Raw genomic sequence first — 16,217 nt, 5'->3', positions numbered from 1 at the left:
AGTAAATTCTATAAACACTCCAGTTATAAATTTTACGCCATATTGCGCTCGTATACAGGTTAATCGTGTTTCCAAACCACACGATATTTTTAGGTCAAACAAATTTGGGGGTTCAAGCAATCAAATTGTAAATTATAATATCAAATTGTAAATTATAATAATAATATCAGCCCTGTATTATATATTGTCCCACTATTGGGCACGGGCGTCCTCTACTACTGAGAGGGAATAGGCCTTAGTCCACCACGCTGACCTTGTGCGGATTGGTAGACTTCACACACCTTTGAAATTCCTATAGAGAACTTCTCAGATGTGCAGGTTTCCTCACTATGTTTTCCTTCACCGTTAAAGCGAACAATAAATTCACAAAGAATACACACATGATTTTAGAAGTCAGAGGTGTGTGCCCTAGGTATTTGAACCTGCGGACATTCGTCTTGGCAGGCCGTTCCACCCCCAACTAGGCTATTGCCGCTTTTAAATAAATGTGAAACGCATTATAATATTAATGATTTTTTTGCTAAAATAGATTTAAGGAAAACAATTATTAAACGCTAATGTTAGCTGTTTAGTATTAAACAATAACATTTGCATACACAAGTTGTCTCATTATTTATCGAATGCAGAATGTTATCTTCGTGTTTAAAGATGTTTCCCTGATTTTATTCTTGTTTTTGACTGTCACTGATAACTACAGGCAATAAAATTGTTTTTGTACGTTTTTAAATATTTAAAATCTCATTAAAATCAAATATACATAACGATCTTGCGTAAAATGTAAAATATGCCGCAAAAACAGATAAAAAAAATTGATACATACAATCATTTCTTCATTAAACAAATTTTAAATTATTGTAGCATTTAAATAAATACCAAAAAAAAATTATAAAATGGCTCTACTCCAAGATATAAAATGATGTCTCAATAAATAAATCACCGGAGACACGAAGCCGCCAGACACTGTAACAGTGCAAGTTTCACCCCCATACGTTACGGTCAGATGTTCGCCCCGTACGTTACAGCACAGGGAGAGTTCGACGCTGGGCGCTGGGCGCTCGGCGGCGGTCGGCAGCGGTCGGCGATGCTCGGCGGGCCGCGTCCGGTGCCGTGGGCGGCCGCTGTGGGCGTGCAGCGCTGCACCGCCACCGCCCGCGCCGCCCCGCCGCGCGCCCCACGCTGTTTATTCTCGGCCCGACTGGCGGGGCGCGCGACAGTCGCCCGCGTGACGCGCATTCGAACGCACGCGTGCGTCAGGTAATACCGGACGCAGACGGACCGAGCGGTGCATCCGACACCGGACATCACATAAAAAATTGACCCGACAAATTTTTCGCGTAACATTACCGGTTTAACGTGTACGGAAGGTGAGGGCGCGGGGGGCGGCGGCGTCGCGGAAAATGCATTTCCCGACGGGTGCATGGCGCAGGCGGTGCGGGTCGGGGGGCGGGTGCATGCGATGATGGACATCGTATTGATTTCTATCTGCCCGCGCCTCCCTTATTGTGGCGGTGCAGGGCGCGCCATCGATCGTTGCACCGGCCCTTCTATTGCCTCGGCGCGATCTCGCTGACGGGTCTCCACTCCACTCTCCACCGGACACCCGATAATTACCGGACCCTATCGCGTTGCAGTGTTCCGTGCTCGTGTCACCGTGTGCGTTACATACACAGTACACTGGTTACAGGCCATCAGTGTTGATCGAGTTTTAATTTCGCATTACGTCACGTGGTTGCATCTACGTCACATTTTATTATTTTATTTGTAACGGTCATCGATTTTATTGTGCTATTATCGTTTAGTTATTATTTATTAATTGCTGTAAGTACATGTAATTATTTATTTATAATTGATTAGTTAATTAACCTTAAATTACTCACGTTTTCGGGTACTTAATTTAATTGTCGTTACATTTACTTAAAATTCAATTAACCTAATATTTTTCGTTTTAAGTATTTTTAAACATCGGACAATGAATACGAAATACAAATTTGAATTTTAAAATTCTAATTTAAGCATTAAAAATTAAAACCAAATCCGGCCGCCCCCTTCGTTGCGTTCAAAAACCGTGCAATTTAAATGAAATGTGATGTCACCGCTCGATCCAAATCCCTGCGCAATTTATTTTGCATTTACAAATTCTAACGTAAACAAAACCTCCTTTCAGAACGCAACACATCCAAAAACGCAATACTCAACACAATACGAAGCTTTAAACATTTAAAATAAAAAAATAAAAAAGTTTAAATTCGAATGAGATTCTGAATTCGAATTGTGAATTCGGAACGCGGTCGGCGCTCACAGATCATTTGTTGTTGTTGTAAAGAGAAGTGACAAGGCGTTAAAAGTGGCGGCGACGTTGGGAGCTCGTGTGGAATGCGCAGGATTGGACACGTTTAGCGCGCGCGCACGCCCCGAAACAGCCGTGCCGCCCTCGGAACACCCGGCCATGGCGACCGAGACAGGTGAGTCTCATCAAAACAAATGGATTTGTTTTGCGATTTTAATTAAATTCTAATACCTACTACGTGCTCCTTGTGTATAAAATATTTACATTAAAATGCGATGAAGCGAAAAGTTAATGCGAAAAATAATCAAATTTATAAATGCTAATCGTTTAAGCTTTGAAAAATTACATTTATTTTAATAGCAAGCAACACTTTTATAACTCTAGAGACTGTAAACTCTACAGTACCACGAAAGGTCTTTAACCGCTTTAAAAGTCCGATTTTCACCGATGAATATTATTTGCATGATTCAAAGTTAAACTTCTGTCCGATTTGTTTTACAAAGTCGTTGTTTATAATATTTTAAAATTTAATTTTATTCAATGAAATAGAGCTATTGACATCAACTCTCAATTTATATTCAGAATTATTGCGTATTTTAAATAATTTTCTTTTAGAATATTTACGCAAGCACAAAATTAGCTATATCGAATATATTCGCTAAAGAAATCCATTACATCTTATAATCTTATAAATTCACAAGATTTTTATCTCGAAGCATTAATTATTTCCTTAAAGCTATCGTCTGTAACAATCTACACTGAATAAGACGCTTTCTCTCATAAAAAATCTATATAATGAACACTTATCTTTACGAAAGGGCAAAGGAATGTTGACCTGCACAGCCGTATCCAATAAACGCTAATAGGTTTTTATTGAATTTATTTTATTAACGATTAACCTCACGTATTTATATACTAAATATCAAGAATAGGATTAATAAAAAATATTTTCAATATATCATTCGATTATTGCTACAAAAAAGTCTAATTAAAATTATGGCGATTGGCCGCGCTCTCTCCCTACATTTGCTCGGCGTTTAAAAAAACAAGTACATTAGTACAAAAGGTATAATATAATTTTAATATTAAAAATCTTTTTTTAAAACAATGTTATTGTTAAAAAATAAAAAGTCACCAGTCATTTAGGAAAGCTTAATATCAAGACAATGAAACGCATTTGCCGTTAATAGCAGTAATGGCTAACATTTATGAACGTTAAATGTTATCATTCGATTTTTGAAATTCTAATTAACGACTAGTAATTGATGGCCAGTTTTAGAAAGAATTTATTGAAACTATTTGTAGATAAAACGACGTATTTGTATACGTATAAAAAAAAATATTGCATTAGAACGCAAAAAGGTCGCATTTCCAACACCACGTCCCTAGACAGGTGACATTTTGAATTCTCAGTACTACGTGAGTAAGAGTTGTTTACCAACATTTTATGAACGCACATACGCGTGCCGTACGTACGTAGAAGTTCGTTGATATCACCCCTCCCGCGGCACCGCCGTACCCCACCCCCGCCCTATCCCTGCGGTCCCCCAGGATCCCCCAGGAGGCGAGGGTGGATCGCGCTGTTTAATGATGTTGCCATCGTTTACTCGAGATTAGACGGCTTTTTATTTTTTTGCGGTGTTTTTTTTTCGTCTGTAATGCACTTTGTGAAAATTTGCGGTGTTATTTACGTTTTTTGTCTATATCATAATGACAAAAGCTTTTGTGCTCTACCTCGCTTTAAAATGGATGTTTCGTGTTTATTATGAAAACAATATTTATGTATAATAGATGAAATATGAAAACTCCCAATGAGACGGTAGTAATCACGAAATCGATAAAGTACCCGGTATTTGATTCATGATTCCTGTATTTATTTCAAGCCTTACTTAATAAGGGAATTCAAAATGTATTGATTTCTAATTTTGCATTAATATGATAAGCGTATTCTAAGTTACTGCTGATTACGTAAATATTAATATTAAATCCCACATTACTTTGATTATATGTATAAGTGCAGATATATAAAGAATATTACTAAACTAAAAAAAAACAATATGATAGAAATTGAAAAATTAAAAAGGATAAATAACCACAGTATTTGAACTGTCATTGTACTTTTATTACGCTAAACATTTTATAAGACAGCACGTCGGAACTGCGAGCAAAACCTAATATTTACATTTAATAAAACCAATATTTCTAAAGTAATACCATATTTCATTTTAACAAATGTATTAAACACACACGATGCATTACTATGATGCCGCAGTGACCTATCTCAGATTTTAGCAGGCAGATTTTTAAAAACAAATATTTGCACATAGCATAGACTATGGAGGTTAGAGGTAAAAAAGTCCAACTGTAAGGTGTAAATAACAGTTCAAAAACGTTCAGAATTACGCTGGCGTAGGTACAAGGTATGAATGTAGCAGTTTTAGGTGGATTGAAGTGTGTCGAGTTAAAAAGATAATAGCTTTGATATCTATAGTTGTTAGTGGCAAAATATAATAATATCAGCCCTGTATTACATACTGTCCCACTGTGGGCCTCCTCTACTACTAAGAGATTAAGCCTTAGTCCACTACGCTGGTCTAGTGCTTGTTGGTAGACTTCACACACTCTCAAAATCAGTCATGCAGGTTCCTCACAGTGTTCACCTCCACCGTTAAAGCAAGCGATTATTCACAAAGAATACACACATAATTTTAGAAAATTCAGAGGTGTGTGCCTTTGAGAATCGGATTATATCGCGGTTTTTTATATGTTGATTTTCACCAGAAGTTTCGAAGACTGCAGCCTTCATTTTCCCTGCGCTGAGGTGCTGATCGTCCGAAAAAAAGTTTCAATTTCTACCTACATTTTGTATAATAAAATCATATTTCTATTGAAAAAAACAAAATGATCGAAACACGAAGTTTTTAACGGAGTATATGACGCGCATTTATGATATACGCATTTGTTTTTGAAATTATAAGGATCTCGACTGCTTCGCATTTACTGCGCATTGTTGCGCATCTGTATGTAAAATGCGTCGCAAAATCGTTATATAGGCTCTACATATTAATCAAATACTTATACCTTCCAAACAATTCTTCCTACCTATCAATTCTATCAAATATAACAGAATTTAAAGGTAATTGAAAATTGGTGAATGTTTGAGTTTTCCTTCCCTAAATTTAAAAGTGTCGCACAACTAATGCCCCTTAAAAAATGCGCAAATCGATCGCCAGGGGAGACGGGGGATGATGTGCATCCACTAAGTATCATAAAGCGTCTACAGAGCATTTGTCAACGAGGACCGAAGGGTAGGCTGGGGTAGTTTATTAACTTCACATAGGGTGACATTGTTGGGGTTGTTATGACAATGTTTATGGTTATTTTTGAAATGACCGGAACAATTTTTTATTTTTTTAATGCTTTGAATGACAAGACGAGCTTGCCGTTCGCCTGATGGTAAGCGATACGACCGCCCATAAACAGTAGAAACACCATCCAACCCGTTGAATTACAAAGTATTGTTTGTTATTCCACTATGCTCGCCATCCTGAGATATAAGATAAGTCTTATTATGTCCGGTAGTTACACCGGCTACAAACAACAATTATTTTGAAAATATTTTTAAAATATCTTCCGTTAATTTCAAACAAAACATGTCATACTACGAATAAAAACATTAATGAATTTAAACAACTTAATCCTTAAGAAATAATTCGAAGGATTATTGATACGTCTTATTAATGCATTCTTTGCAAATTGAGACGAACCAGACAATTAATGAAGCAATGACTCGTTAGAACGTATCTAATCACCCGTAACCAATTGAAGCTAGTAGTCAACTATTAGAAACATAAATATTAAATATCATAAGCCGTAATTTATACAAAATAAATTTAGAAAGCCAATGGAAACATCCTTTGTGAAATGATTTTAACATTAGTTTAAATAAAGAATTATTACATAACCTAAAAATACATTTATTTATTAAATAATTAGCAGCCATAACATCCATTAAAATATAGTAAAGGAAAACTCCCTTTAAAAATAACATGTTGGTGGTAGGATATAGCTTATATCTGCCCGGATAGCGACCACCGTACACAAGGTGTTAAAACCCGCCATAGTGGCCCACGAAGTGTGTCGCATTCCGCTATCGGTGTATATCCGGTTCCAACAGGCCGGCATAATTGCGTCGACTGTCGAGGGGTAATCATCTCTCGTCAGTCGACATTTTATTGGACCCCATTCCACTTACCATCAGACACAGTGGGGTCACTTTGCCCCAATAAAAAAGTAACGTATAAATAACTTATTATAATTGTTCTAATTACTAATCAACCATAAAGATATAGAATAAAAAAACCCCAAAACAGTTATCATTAATAAGAGAAATTTTATGTGCAATTAACTGATTTAACGGAAGTTATTAATTACTATAAGTTTCATAAAGATAACAGTTGAAATGATACAATTAACACTATTGGAGAGGATGCTTATTACAAATTAAATAATTATCAAGAATCTATTAGCGGTGGTGACGCAGATTGAACGTGATCACTTTAAATATAATACAGTATTAATTACGGATTCCTTTATATAGTTCTTATCGGCTTACCTTTGCTTTGACATGTACAGACAACTACAAAAGTACATACACAAATTAAAAACTTCAAATCGCCTTTAAACTTGAGTGATTTTTTCTGCACTGAAATAAACTTCAGATGGTTTATTATATTTTAAATAAAGAAAAATACTAGACACTCATACCAGAATCTTTTTATTATTTATTATTTAAAGTCTGTCACATTTGAAATCATTACGAAAATATAAAATAAATTCTCATCATAATGATCGTTTTTTCCTGTGTATACATTATTAAAATTTGATTAATTTTTATTCAGATATTTGTAATCGACAACCAACCACAATATTTTTATTACTTAATCAATGTAACAAAAACAATGCATTTCTTAATCAGAGACCACCTAAAAATATCGATCACTATGGATTGAAAATCTTTGGAACTTATATAAATCTTATACCGCAATTCTATCACAACGAAGGGATGATATATGTATTCAAATATTCCGTTTCTCTTTGTTTTCCAGTAACTAGATTTCTATAAAATTACCTCGATTAAAATACCTTATTTTATTGCTTTGTATGACGAGACGAGCTAGCTGTTCGCCTGATGGTAAGCGATACAACCGCCCATAAACAGAAGAAACACCATCCAACGCTTAGAATTACAAAGTATTGTTCGGTATTCCATTGCACTCGCCATCCTGCGACATGAGATATTAAGTCTTATTATGTTCAGCAGTTACACTGGCTACAATGTTCTTCTAACCGGGACACAACAATGACTACACAGTGCTGCTTGACAGCAGAAATAAACATTGCGGTGATACCCAGACGGACTCACATATGAGAGACCTACCACCAGTACCTTAACAGTATTTTCTATATCCATGAAGCGAACATGACCCTTAATAACATTGTACGCAACGTATATTTAAATATTTTATCCTGTATATCAATAAATATTTTAACAAAGCGTGTAAAAACGGTAGCCGGTATTGAGATTTCGCGCACGGCCGCGCGGCGGTCACGCAAGCGTCTCAGAAACAACGGTACGAATATTATTTGAAATCAACATCGGCCAGAGACACGGATATGCATTATTTATGGTATTTACCATTAACGCGGGTGTATTTGCATGGGTAAAGTGGATTACACACTGGCGGGTCAGACGCGCGTCTATCTAAAAAGTCTTGGAATGTTCATATTTAATGCAAAAATGTGCTAATATGCTCAGATATCCGGCAAGAAATATGTCTATCAAGAAAACAATATTTGCATATATTTTTAATAATAACTGTTTCCTAAAATTGGCTCTATCGTTTTCAATGCAAATTACTCGGTACAAGTCGTTTACAAATATCCGAATAAAAATTAAGATCAAATTTTAATAATGAATACACAGGAAAATACAATCATTATGTTGAGGATTTATTTTACATTTTCGTAACGATTTCAAATGTGACAGACTTTAATTTACTTTATAACAACACTAATGAACTCGAAATATCTTTTAAAAAATCATTTGATTTCTTAATAATTGCATATTTAAGTTAACTACCATTTGTCAATTATAATAAATTACAAAATAGTATATTTCAACTGATTAACAAATAATGCTTTTAAAAATAAACCGTTTATTTATTTGCTGCATTAAAAACGATACTCTCTATACTGGACATCGGATACTCCGTGGAATACAAATATTCAATATAGTTTTGTGATAAAAGTAATAATGTATCTTTTTTGAAACTAAAGAGAATTTAATGTAGTATTTGTTACATAAAATATAGACGCCGTGCGTTGTTTGTTTTTGATTTCTGTTTTAAACTAATTCGTGTAAACGTTTAAAGGAGGAAGAAGCCAAAAAACATTTCACAAATCTTTGCTCAATTCATGTAATTGTGACAAAATAGGGTACTATTATTTACTAAAACCATCCTTTTCTACATTAAATCTTTCTTCTACAAGAGATAAACATCCTCAGCACATACATGTCACAACAAATTATATTTCAACCCACAATATTCGCGCGTTAACGCGCCAGTGTGCGAACCATCTTATTCACAGGTCTATGTCCTCCAATACTTAACTTTAAAATATTTTTCGGCCGTCAGATTTCCGATTCGACTATAAATGCGTGAATTTGCGTGAAAAGGTGCTTAAAAACAATACAATTATGGATCCGATTCCTGCAGCATATTAATCATAGCTTTGAATAATATAAAAAATATGACTAACTAGTTGACCCAACAGACGTTGTCCCGTCTTAACTATGATTTTGCAGCGCGCATTCTGTCAATGGCTGAGAGTTATTTCAAACATTTGACAGTTATATAAAATTAATATTTTCATTAAGTTATCTTAAATTTTCTAATTTTCGGCGCAATTATTTGAATTTTTTCTTTCATAAGAACCCTCTCCTGACAATAACAAACACAACAACAAAAAAATAGTGAAATCGGTCCAGTCGTTCACGCGTGATGGCGTGACCAAGGGAAATAGGGATTCATTTTTATATATATAGATATAGTGATAAATGTTAATCAATGCAAAGTCCTGACTGCATTTTAAGGCGTAAATCGAGGTATCACTATCACCCACAAGACTCTTTCAAACGACACCTAGACCCTTAACAAATATTTGCGGAACAAACAATTGTTTGTGTCGGAGCAGACATTGAAGCCTTCGGCGCGACTTCTATTTACAGAATTTTCACGTTGCACCACAGAAAGTGACAAACTTGCTATTAAATATATAATGTCAGCAACTTTGTAAGCGAATCTTCCCATCAGTAATAAAATTAATAGGATCTCATCAGTACCTAATTCTAGAAAATAGCGTAGAAAAAAAAACGTTTTTTATGTAATGATATAGACGTATCGAAAATAATTCGTTTACTGCCGATGGTCATCATAATATTCACCCTTTAGAAGTCCAACGCTGGACACAGGCCTCTCCTAAAGATATCCAGACCTTTTAGAAGCGACCTACATCCAGGCAGTTCCTGTGACCTTTAAGACTCAACCCACGTAAAAATCTTTCCAGGAATGAAGTTATCAAATCTTACAAAAATAAAATGGATTATTTTATTAAAATAAAACTATTTTGCAGATTATTGCGGTTTATACTATAATATTCTCCCGACATTTCGAAGACTGCAGCCTTCATGGTCACGGGACAGAGTGATTATTTTACTCTAATATTGTCTATGCAATTTCGTTTCTATTATAAGTATTCTATGAAAGCGTAAAAACAAATTCATCATTATCTTCTATAATATTAATATACATTATCTCTTTAAAATGTTAGTGTAGATAAAATTATCTCTCGACTAACCTGAGTACCGAATACCTCATCATTCAAAAAAACTCGTTTCATAAACAAATAGCATATTTTATCAATGGCTTTATCAAATATCGAAGAATAACAAATTAATTTACCTTAATCTCTTCTTCGTTGTAGATACCTATCAATGTCACAGCAATTTTTTATAGTATAGGCCAGCTAACCAGTATAAGTTAATGTATTTTATTGCTTTGAATGACGAGACGAGCTTGCCGTTCGCCTGATGGTAAGCGATACGACCGCCCAAAAACAGTAGAAACACCATCCAACAACTTGAATTACAAAGTATTGTTTGGTATTCCACTGCACTCGCCATCCTGAGACATGAGATGTTAAGTCTTATTATGTTCAGCAGTTACACTGGCTACATGATGTTAACTGATCCCATTCTAAAGCTAAAATTACATCAGCAAGTTCTCGCAGCAATATATTACAAGAAATTCCAGATGCATTTACGGTGTCGGCAACATTTCATATTCATTTACATACATAATATATTTCATTATAGATCTATTATGCGAATCGCCACAAGATCTACAAACTAAAAAATGGTTGAAGTCAGCTTACCATGCTTGTTCACAGGGTAAAAATTGCGTGCGAAAGTCGACGTCTGCAAGTTTTCTTGCATATATAAAGCTGAATTTAAAGCAAGGCAATAAGATAGATAAGTTAAGGAAAGCAATGTCTTAGCCTCCGAGACATTTACTCGTTAAATAATACAATATGAAATAATTATTTTTCACTGCACCTGATGGTAAGCGGAGTGGGGTCCAATAGAATGTCGACTAACGAGAGATGATTATCCCTCAACAGTGGACACAATTATGCCGGCCTGTTGGAAAAAGATAAACACAGGTTGATCCCCAAACGCTGCACACTACGTGGGCCACTATGGCGGGATTTAACACCTTGTGTACGGTGGTCGCTCTCCAGTCGGATATAGTATATATTCTACCACCAGCAAATCTATTACCCAATTGTAATCTCTACTAAATTAAATTAATGCTTCCTGGGTTGCCTTAGATTTCAAAGGTCTGATCAAAAAACTAAAACCTAGAATCGTGTTCACCAATAATGCAGCCACCTTGACATTTATGCTAAATTATAATCTACGATTGTGCCGATCGTAGTGCTCATCTATTTTAATGTTCATACTTGTTTTGGCGAGGAATCTTTTTATTGATGTAGAACGTATGTTACATACATTCGCATTTTCAAGTGATTTAATGTATTTTAATTTACATTTGACGTAGTTTAATGAGATGGTGAGAAAGACGTGCCATTTTGTTTGAGTTTATAACGTGTCGTATAATTTATTCTATGTTTTTTTGTTAAGTATTCTTTAAATCTTTACTGGCTAATTAATTTTAGTGATACAAAGGAAAATAATTAATGCCAATTTACTATTAATAAACATAAATGTAAATAATATTTTTATTATTCATGAAATCATTTATTTTTATTGTAAGCATATATCATAGGCAAGTTAATACTTTATAATAGACGACTGCCATCTATAGCAAATTAGTGAAATTGTAAACTTAACTTAGCGTACGTATAGATATCACTATAAACAAATATTAAATCGAAACTGTTACTTTCGAACCCACATCAGCAGAGCGCATAATGTATCCTACTATTGATATAAGAAAGCTGCTAAATAATTTTAACAATATAAAAATTTTGGAGTAAATTGTTTTGATGATATAATATTACATACTTAATCCTGAACTTTCCGTTCATCTTGAATGTTCTGACTCATGCGCATTACGTACAATGCACATACATTCGCAACATGCTCTGACGCATGCCGTCATTCAAATCCATTTGAAAAAACAACGATTGCTTATTCTTTCTTTTATTAATACGCCTTTCATTTCTACGTAAACAGACTTTGCTTATAAACAATAGCACCTGATTATTTATTTGTATCAGATTACTTCCAAAATAGTTTCCATTAGGTATATGATCAGATAAAAATGAATTCTAGTATAATTTTTGTTGCATAATCCGGCGAGCCTATCGCCATATCGGGCACAAATTCCAGACTCCGGGCTGATACTGAGCAGAAAAACCCAAATATCACTTTGCCCGACCCGGGATTCGAACCCAGGACCTCAGAGCGCTATTGTACCGGATATGCAATACAACTACGCCACCGAGGCTCGCCCCCTATCACGTCATGGGACGGAACATACTTGGCGAAAAGTGGGTGCCCTAGTTGCGCCTCTGCATACCCCTTCGGGGATAAAATGCGTGATGTTATGTATGTATGTATAATCCGGCAAAGGATCATTTATATCACCTGAAGTTAAAAAGCCTCTGCCGTCCATGAACACACGAAATCAAAGTATGGACAATGTGTTGCCCTTGAAGGGAAAGAATAATGTACTTATAGGGAACCCTTTTCCCTATTTGGGGATCTGGGCTTCCGTATTTTAGAATTCTCGCTCAGACCAGATTATATGTACTAACCCGGCCTCAAGTTAATCATCATACAAAGTTGAAATGCAAATGAATAAGTACCGCAGTACTGTGTCCAGGGGGCGCCGCGGCCGGCGGCGAGCAGCAGTACTCGCTGCGCTGGAACGACTTCCATTCCGCCATGGTGTCTTCTTTCCGCCGGCTGAGGGATGAGGAGGACTTCGTAGACGTCACCCTTGCGTGCGCAGGCGCCACATTCACGGCACATAAGGTAAATTACTTAAAATATTCTAATAGGGTAGCGTTAAACATGTTTCTAGTAAACTGGATAGTAAGTCATGGGCATACATTCAAAGTCCGTTCACAGAGACCCGTTCTGATTCTTCATCTTCAGACAGCTAGCGTATTCTCAGTAAGATAGGCTGGTATTACTTTAGCGGCCATCGAAAGCCGCATTATCAAGTTCAAATTAACAAAAAATATTTGTGATACCATTCTAAAATCTCATCTTTTTGCTGTTAATCCTCATCTCTACATAGGTGGTGTTGTCAGCGTGCAGCCCTTACTTCCGGCGGCTACTTAAGGCGAACCCGTGCCAGCATCCCATCGTCATCCTGCGGGATGTGCACGACAAAGATATGGAGAGCCTTCTCAGGTGAGCTCGACATACCGTATAACTATAATACTGATTGTAAGACTAAAGAAACCCTAGAATTATTCTATATAGTTTATAATAAACTATGCAGTTTGTGGCTTATTAATAGATATTGGGTTATATGCACTATCAAAATGCCACAATACGCATGCAAATATGCACGGAAAAAGATATCATATCACAAAGGCTTTACTTTGCCCAATCATTATGGTTTCGACATGTATAATATATCTAACGTACATAACTAAAATATGCAATAATGTAACAAAAAAGTGTTTTATGCATTTGCTTATTATATAATCCGATGTCTAGTTATGAATTATGACCTTGTTTCCTTCCAACGCAGCGAAGACAATAAATACCGAATATTTGGGGATTACATAAATCTAGTTTCGAATGCAGTCTGACCTCCCGATTCACTTGTCTTACCTCCCGCTGCGACAAAAAGGATCTTACGAACCATATAAACTTATTTCTCAAATCGTCCCAGACACGCAACAATTTCCATAATTTGTAGAAACGAATTAACTAATTCAATCAAGGCCAACACTTCGCAAATCTACAAATATGCAAATGGCAGAAGTCGTGGGAAAATATGTTAGTCATAACTTAATCATTATATAGATGAGTAATGAACTTTATGGTCTAAATCACACGCCCGTTTTTGCAAGGACAATTGGCTTATTTCGGAAGTTATACACTTAACCTGCAATGAAACCAGTCCAACTGTATGTCATGGTCGGTTTGAGTAATACTGGAACTAGTTCGTTTGATTTATTGTTCAATAGGTTTCGTTCGGATCTCCGTAGGTTCTTGGGAAAGTCCTATTCCAAAGTAAAAATCTAATTATGCACATCCAATCTATCAAAATTTTAACCGTTATTTTTTCTTTTTGACATCCAAATATTATTTACATTTAAAACTTAATCATTAGGTTTGTAACATTCGGTTGTGTTAAGTTTAAATTTTGTGTGTTGTTAAGTTATTTATAAATTATCTGAAACAAAACTAGACCTACCCCCTTATTCATAGACGTTTTTTTATCTACATTGAGATACAACAATATTAGCCAATAACAACGGCCCTATGGCTAGGCACTGCGAAGGTTGCTATGCCGCTAGCACTGAGAAACAGACTTGTTATCACAGCTTTATTCCGTCCTTAGATAAAAAACGTCTATGAATAAAGGGGCTAGAGGTTAAAATATTTTTTTGAATAAATTAAAACATAAGTAAATACATCTATGTGTTATTTATACACTGAATATTAATTTCTTATTAGCAAATATGTGTATAGGTAAAATATAAATAGATTGTTTCAAACGTTTATCTGTCTTGTAATAAGAGCTGTTTGACTAAATGAGCAATAAAATAATTTAGATTTGATGTATGTAACAGAAATTTAAATTTTAAATACGATGATATATATTTTATAAACATAGTCTTAAATTTGGAACACATTTTTAACTTATTTCTATTCATCAAAGTCTCATTGTTGTTTATCTAGATTCATGTATCAAGGCGAAGTTCACATCGGCCAGGAGCAACTCAAAGAGTTCCTGCGAGCAGCACAACTGCTGCAAGTTAGGGGGCTGACAGATGTACCGGCACCGGCGCCTGTCTCCTCCCTCGAACCTAAAGCTTCTCCAGTGAGTAAATAAAATAAAATAAAATTTTGAGTGTAATATGATGTAATAAAATAAAACAAATTTTAAATACTAAATGAAAATAGAGCAAATTTAATCACAAATTGAAAATCAAGAACCACGTTTGGGCGCCATTATCATTAATGGCGCCCACCGTGTAATTACATTACTCAAAGCCACTAACAGCTTCAACTTCATGTCTTCTACTAACATCTGGCAAAGGTAAAACTAACGTTAAAACCGCAAAAATACATATACAACTTTGTTTCATAAAGGATTTTGTACCGGGTGCGATACAAAAATTGCTGAATTTAACGAATTCACAACAGTCGTCGTCGTCGTGGACGGAGACAGGCAGCGGCGCGTCGCGGGAGGGGCGCGACTCGCAGCAGCGCGAGGGTCGACGGCTGCGGCGGCCTGACGATAGCGCCAACACTACGCCACCGCCCAAACGAGCACGCTCGAGCGACCTCTACCAGGCGCAGATGAAGACGAGGTGAGTAGCGACGATCCTTGATCACGTCGAGCCATCGGTTTGGGCCTGAATTAGATTCATTTATTTGTGAAACATACGTACATATTACAGATCTTAAATTTATAAAGCAGGATTTTATGATTTGTCTATTGTTTGTAATATCCTAAACTATCAGCATATATTTGAATATTTTGCCAGATTTTCATTTAACTTTGAATTAAAGATATTGTGACATTGAAAACTAAATAAAAATATATATTTCTAGAGAGAATGAGGTAAACAATCCTTCTTATTTCCAAAGTGGGTCACGTATTTCTTGTCATCCATACTTATAGCTGTCATTACAATTATTGGTGTAGGACGGAGCAGTTGCTGGCAGCGCAGGGCGCGAGCCCCGAGACGCTCGGCACCAACGGACACGAGCTCGCGCTCTTCAGCCAGGCGCTCGACAACGCGCAGAACCCGCATCTCTCAGGGTCCAACAACTTGGTAAGATGGCACGCTTGTCTGTCTTACAAGAAGTACGATGTAAAAGTAGTATAAAAGTAGATAGTATTTCGTTTTGTCTCTGGTTGAACAAACGGCTTACCTAAGTTATCAAGCTAAATGACGGACAGACAATAGTGTGTATTTTGAACATAATAATATGACACCTAGTCATCATTTAATTTGATAAAATTACCAATACTCCATCACCAGCTAGGATACCATGGTACTTCATCATCATGGCGTTACATAAGAGCAATGCATAACCCAACCATCTTCTTCCCAGTCTGGCGACGGCGAGGAGTCCTCATCAGAC

At 36.0% G+C, this 16,217-nt stretch overlaps 1 protein-coding gene across 1 annotated transcript; it reads left to right on the top strand.

The window, feature by feature from the left end:
* Window positions 1-1,185: 1,185 nt before the first annotated feature.
* Window positions 1,186-16,217, top strand: LOC119190248 (protein abrupt-like; the record flags this gene model as incomplete). The annotated part of the gene is made up of 8 exons (XM_037441712.1): window positions 1,186-1,254; window positions 2,165-2,462; window positions 12,748-12,911; window positions 13,180-13,295; window positions 14,802-14,943; window positions 15,270-15,436; window positions 15,775-15,904; window positions 16,188-16,217. Coding segments are annotated over exons 2-8 (765 nt in total), but the record flags the coding sequence as incomplete, so codon positions are not given.

The sequence above is a fragment of the Manduca sexta genome, chromosome 23 (assembly GCF_014839805.1).
Source record: "Manduca sexta isolate Smith_Timp_Sample1 chromosome 23, JHU_Msex_v1.0, whole genome shotgun sequence".
Taxonomy (NCBI): domain Eukaryota; kingdom Metazoa; phylum Arthropoda; class Insecta; order Lepidoptera; family Sphingidae; genus Manduca; species Manduca sexta.
Note: the sequence above shows the minus strand (reverse complement) of the source record. Positions and strands in the feature narration are given on the sequence as shown.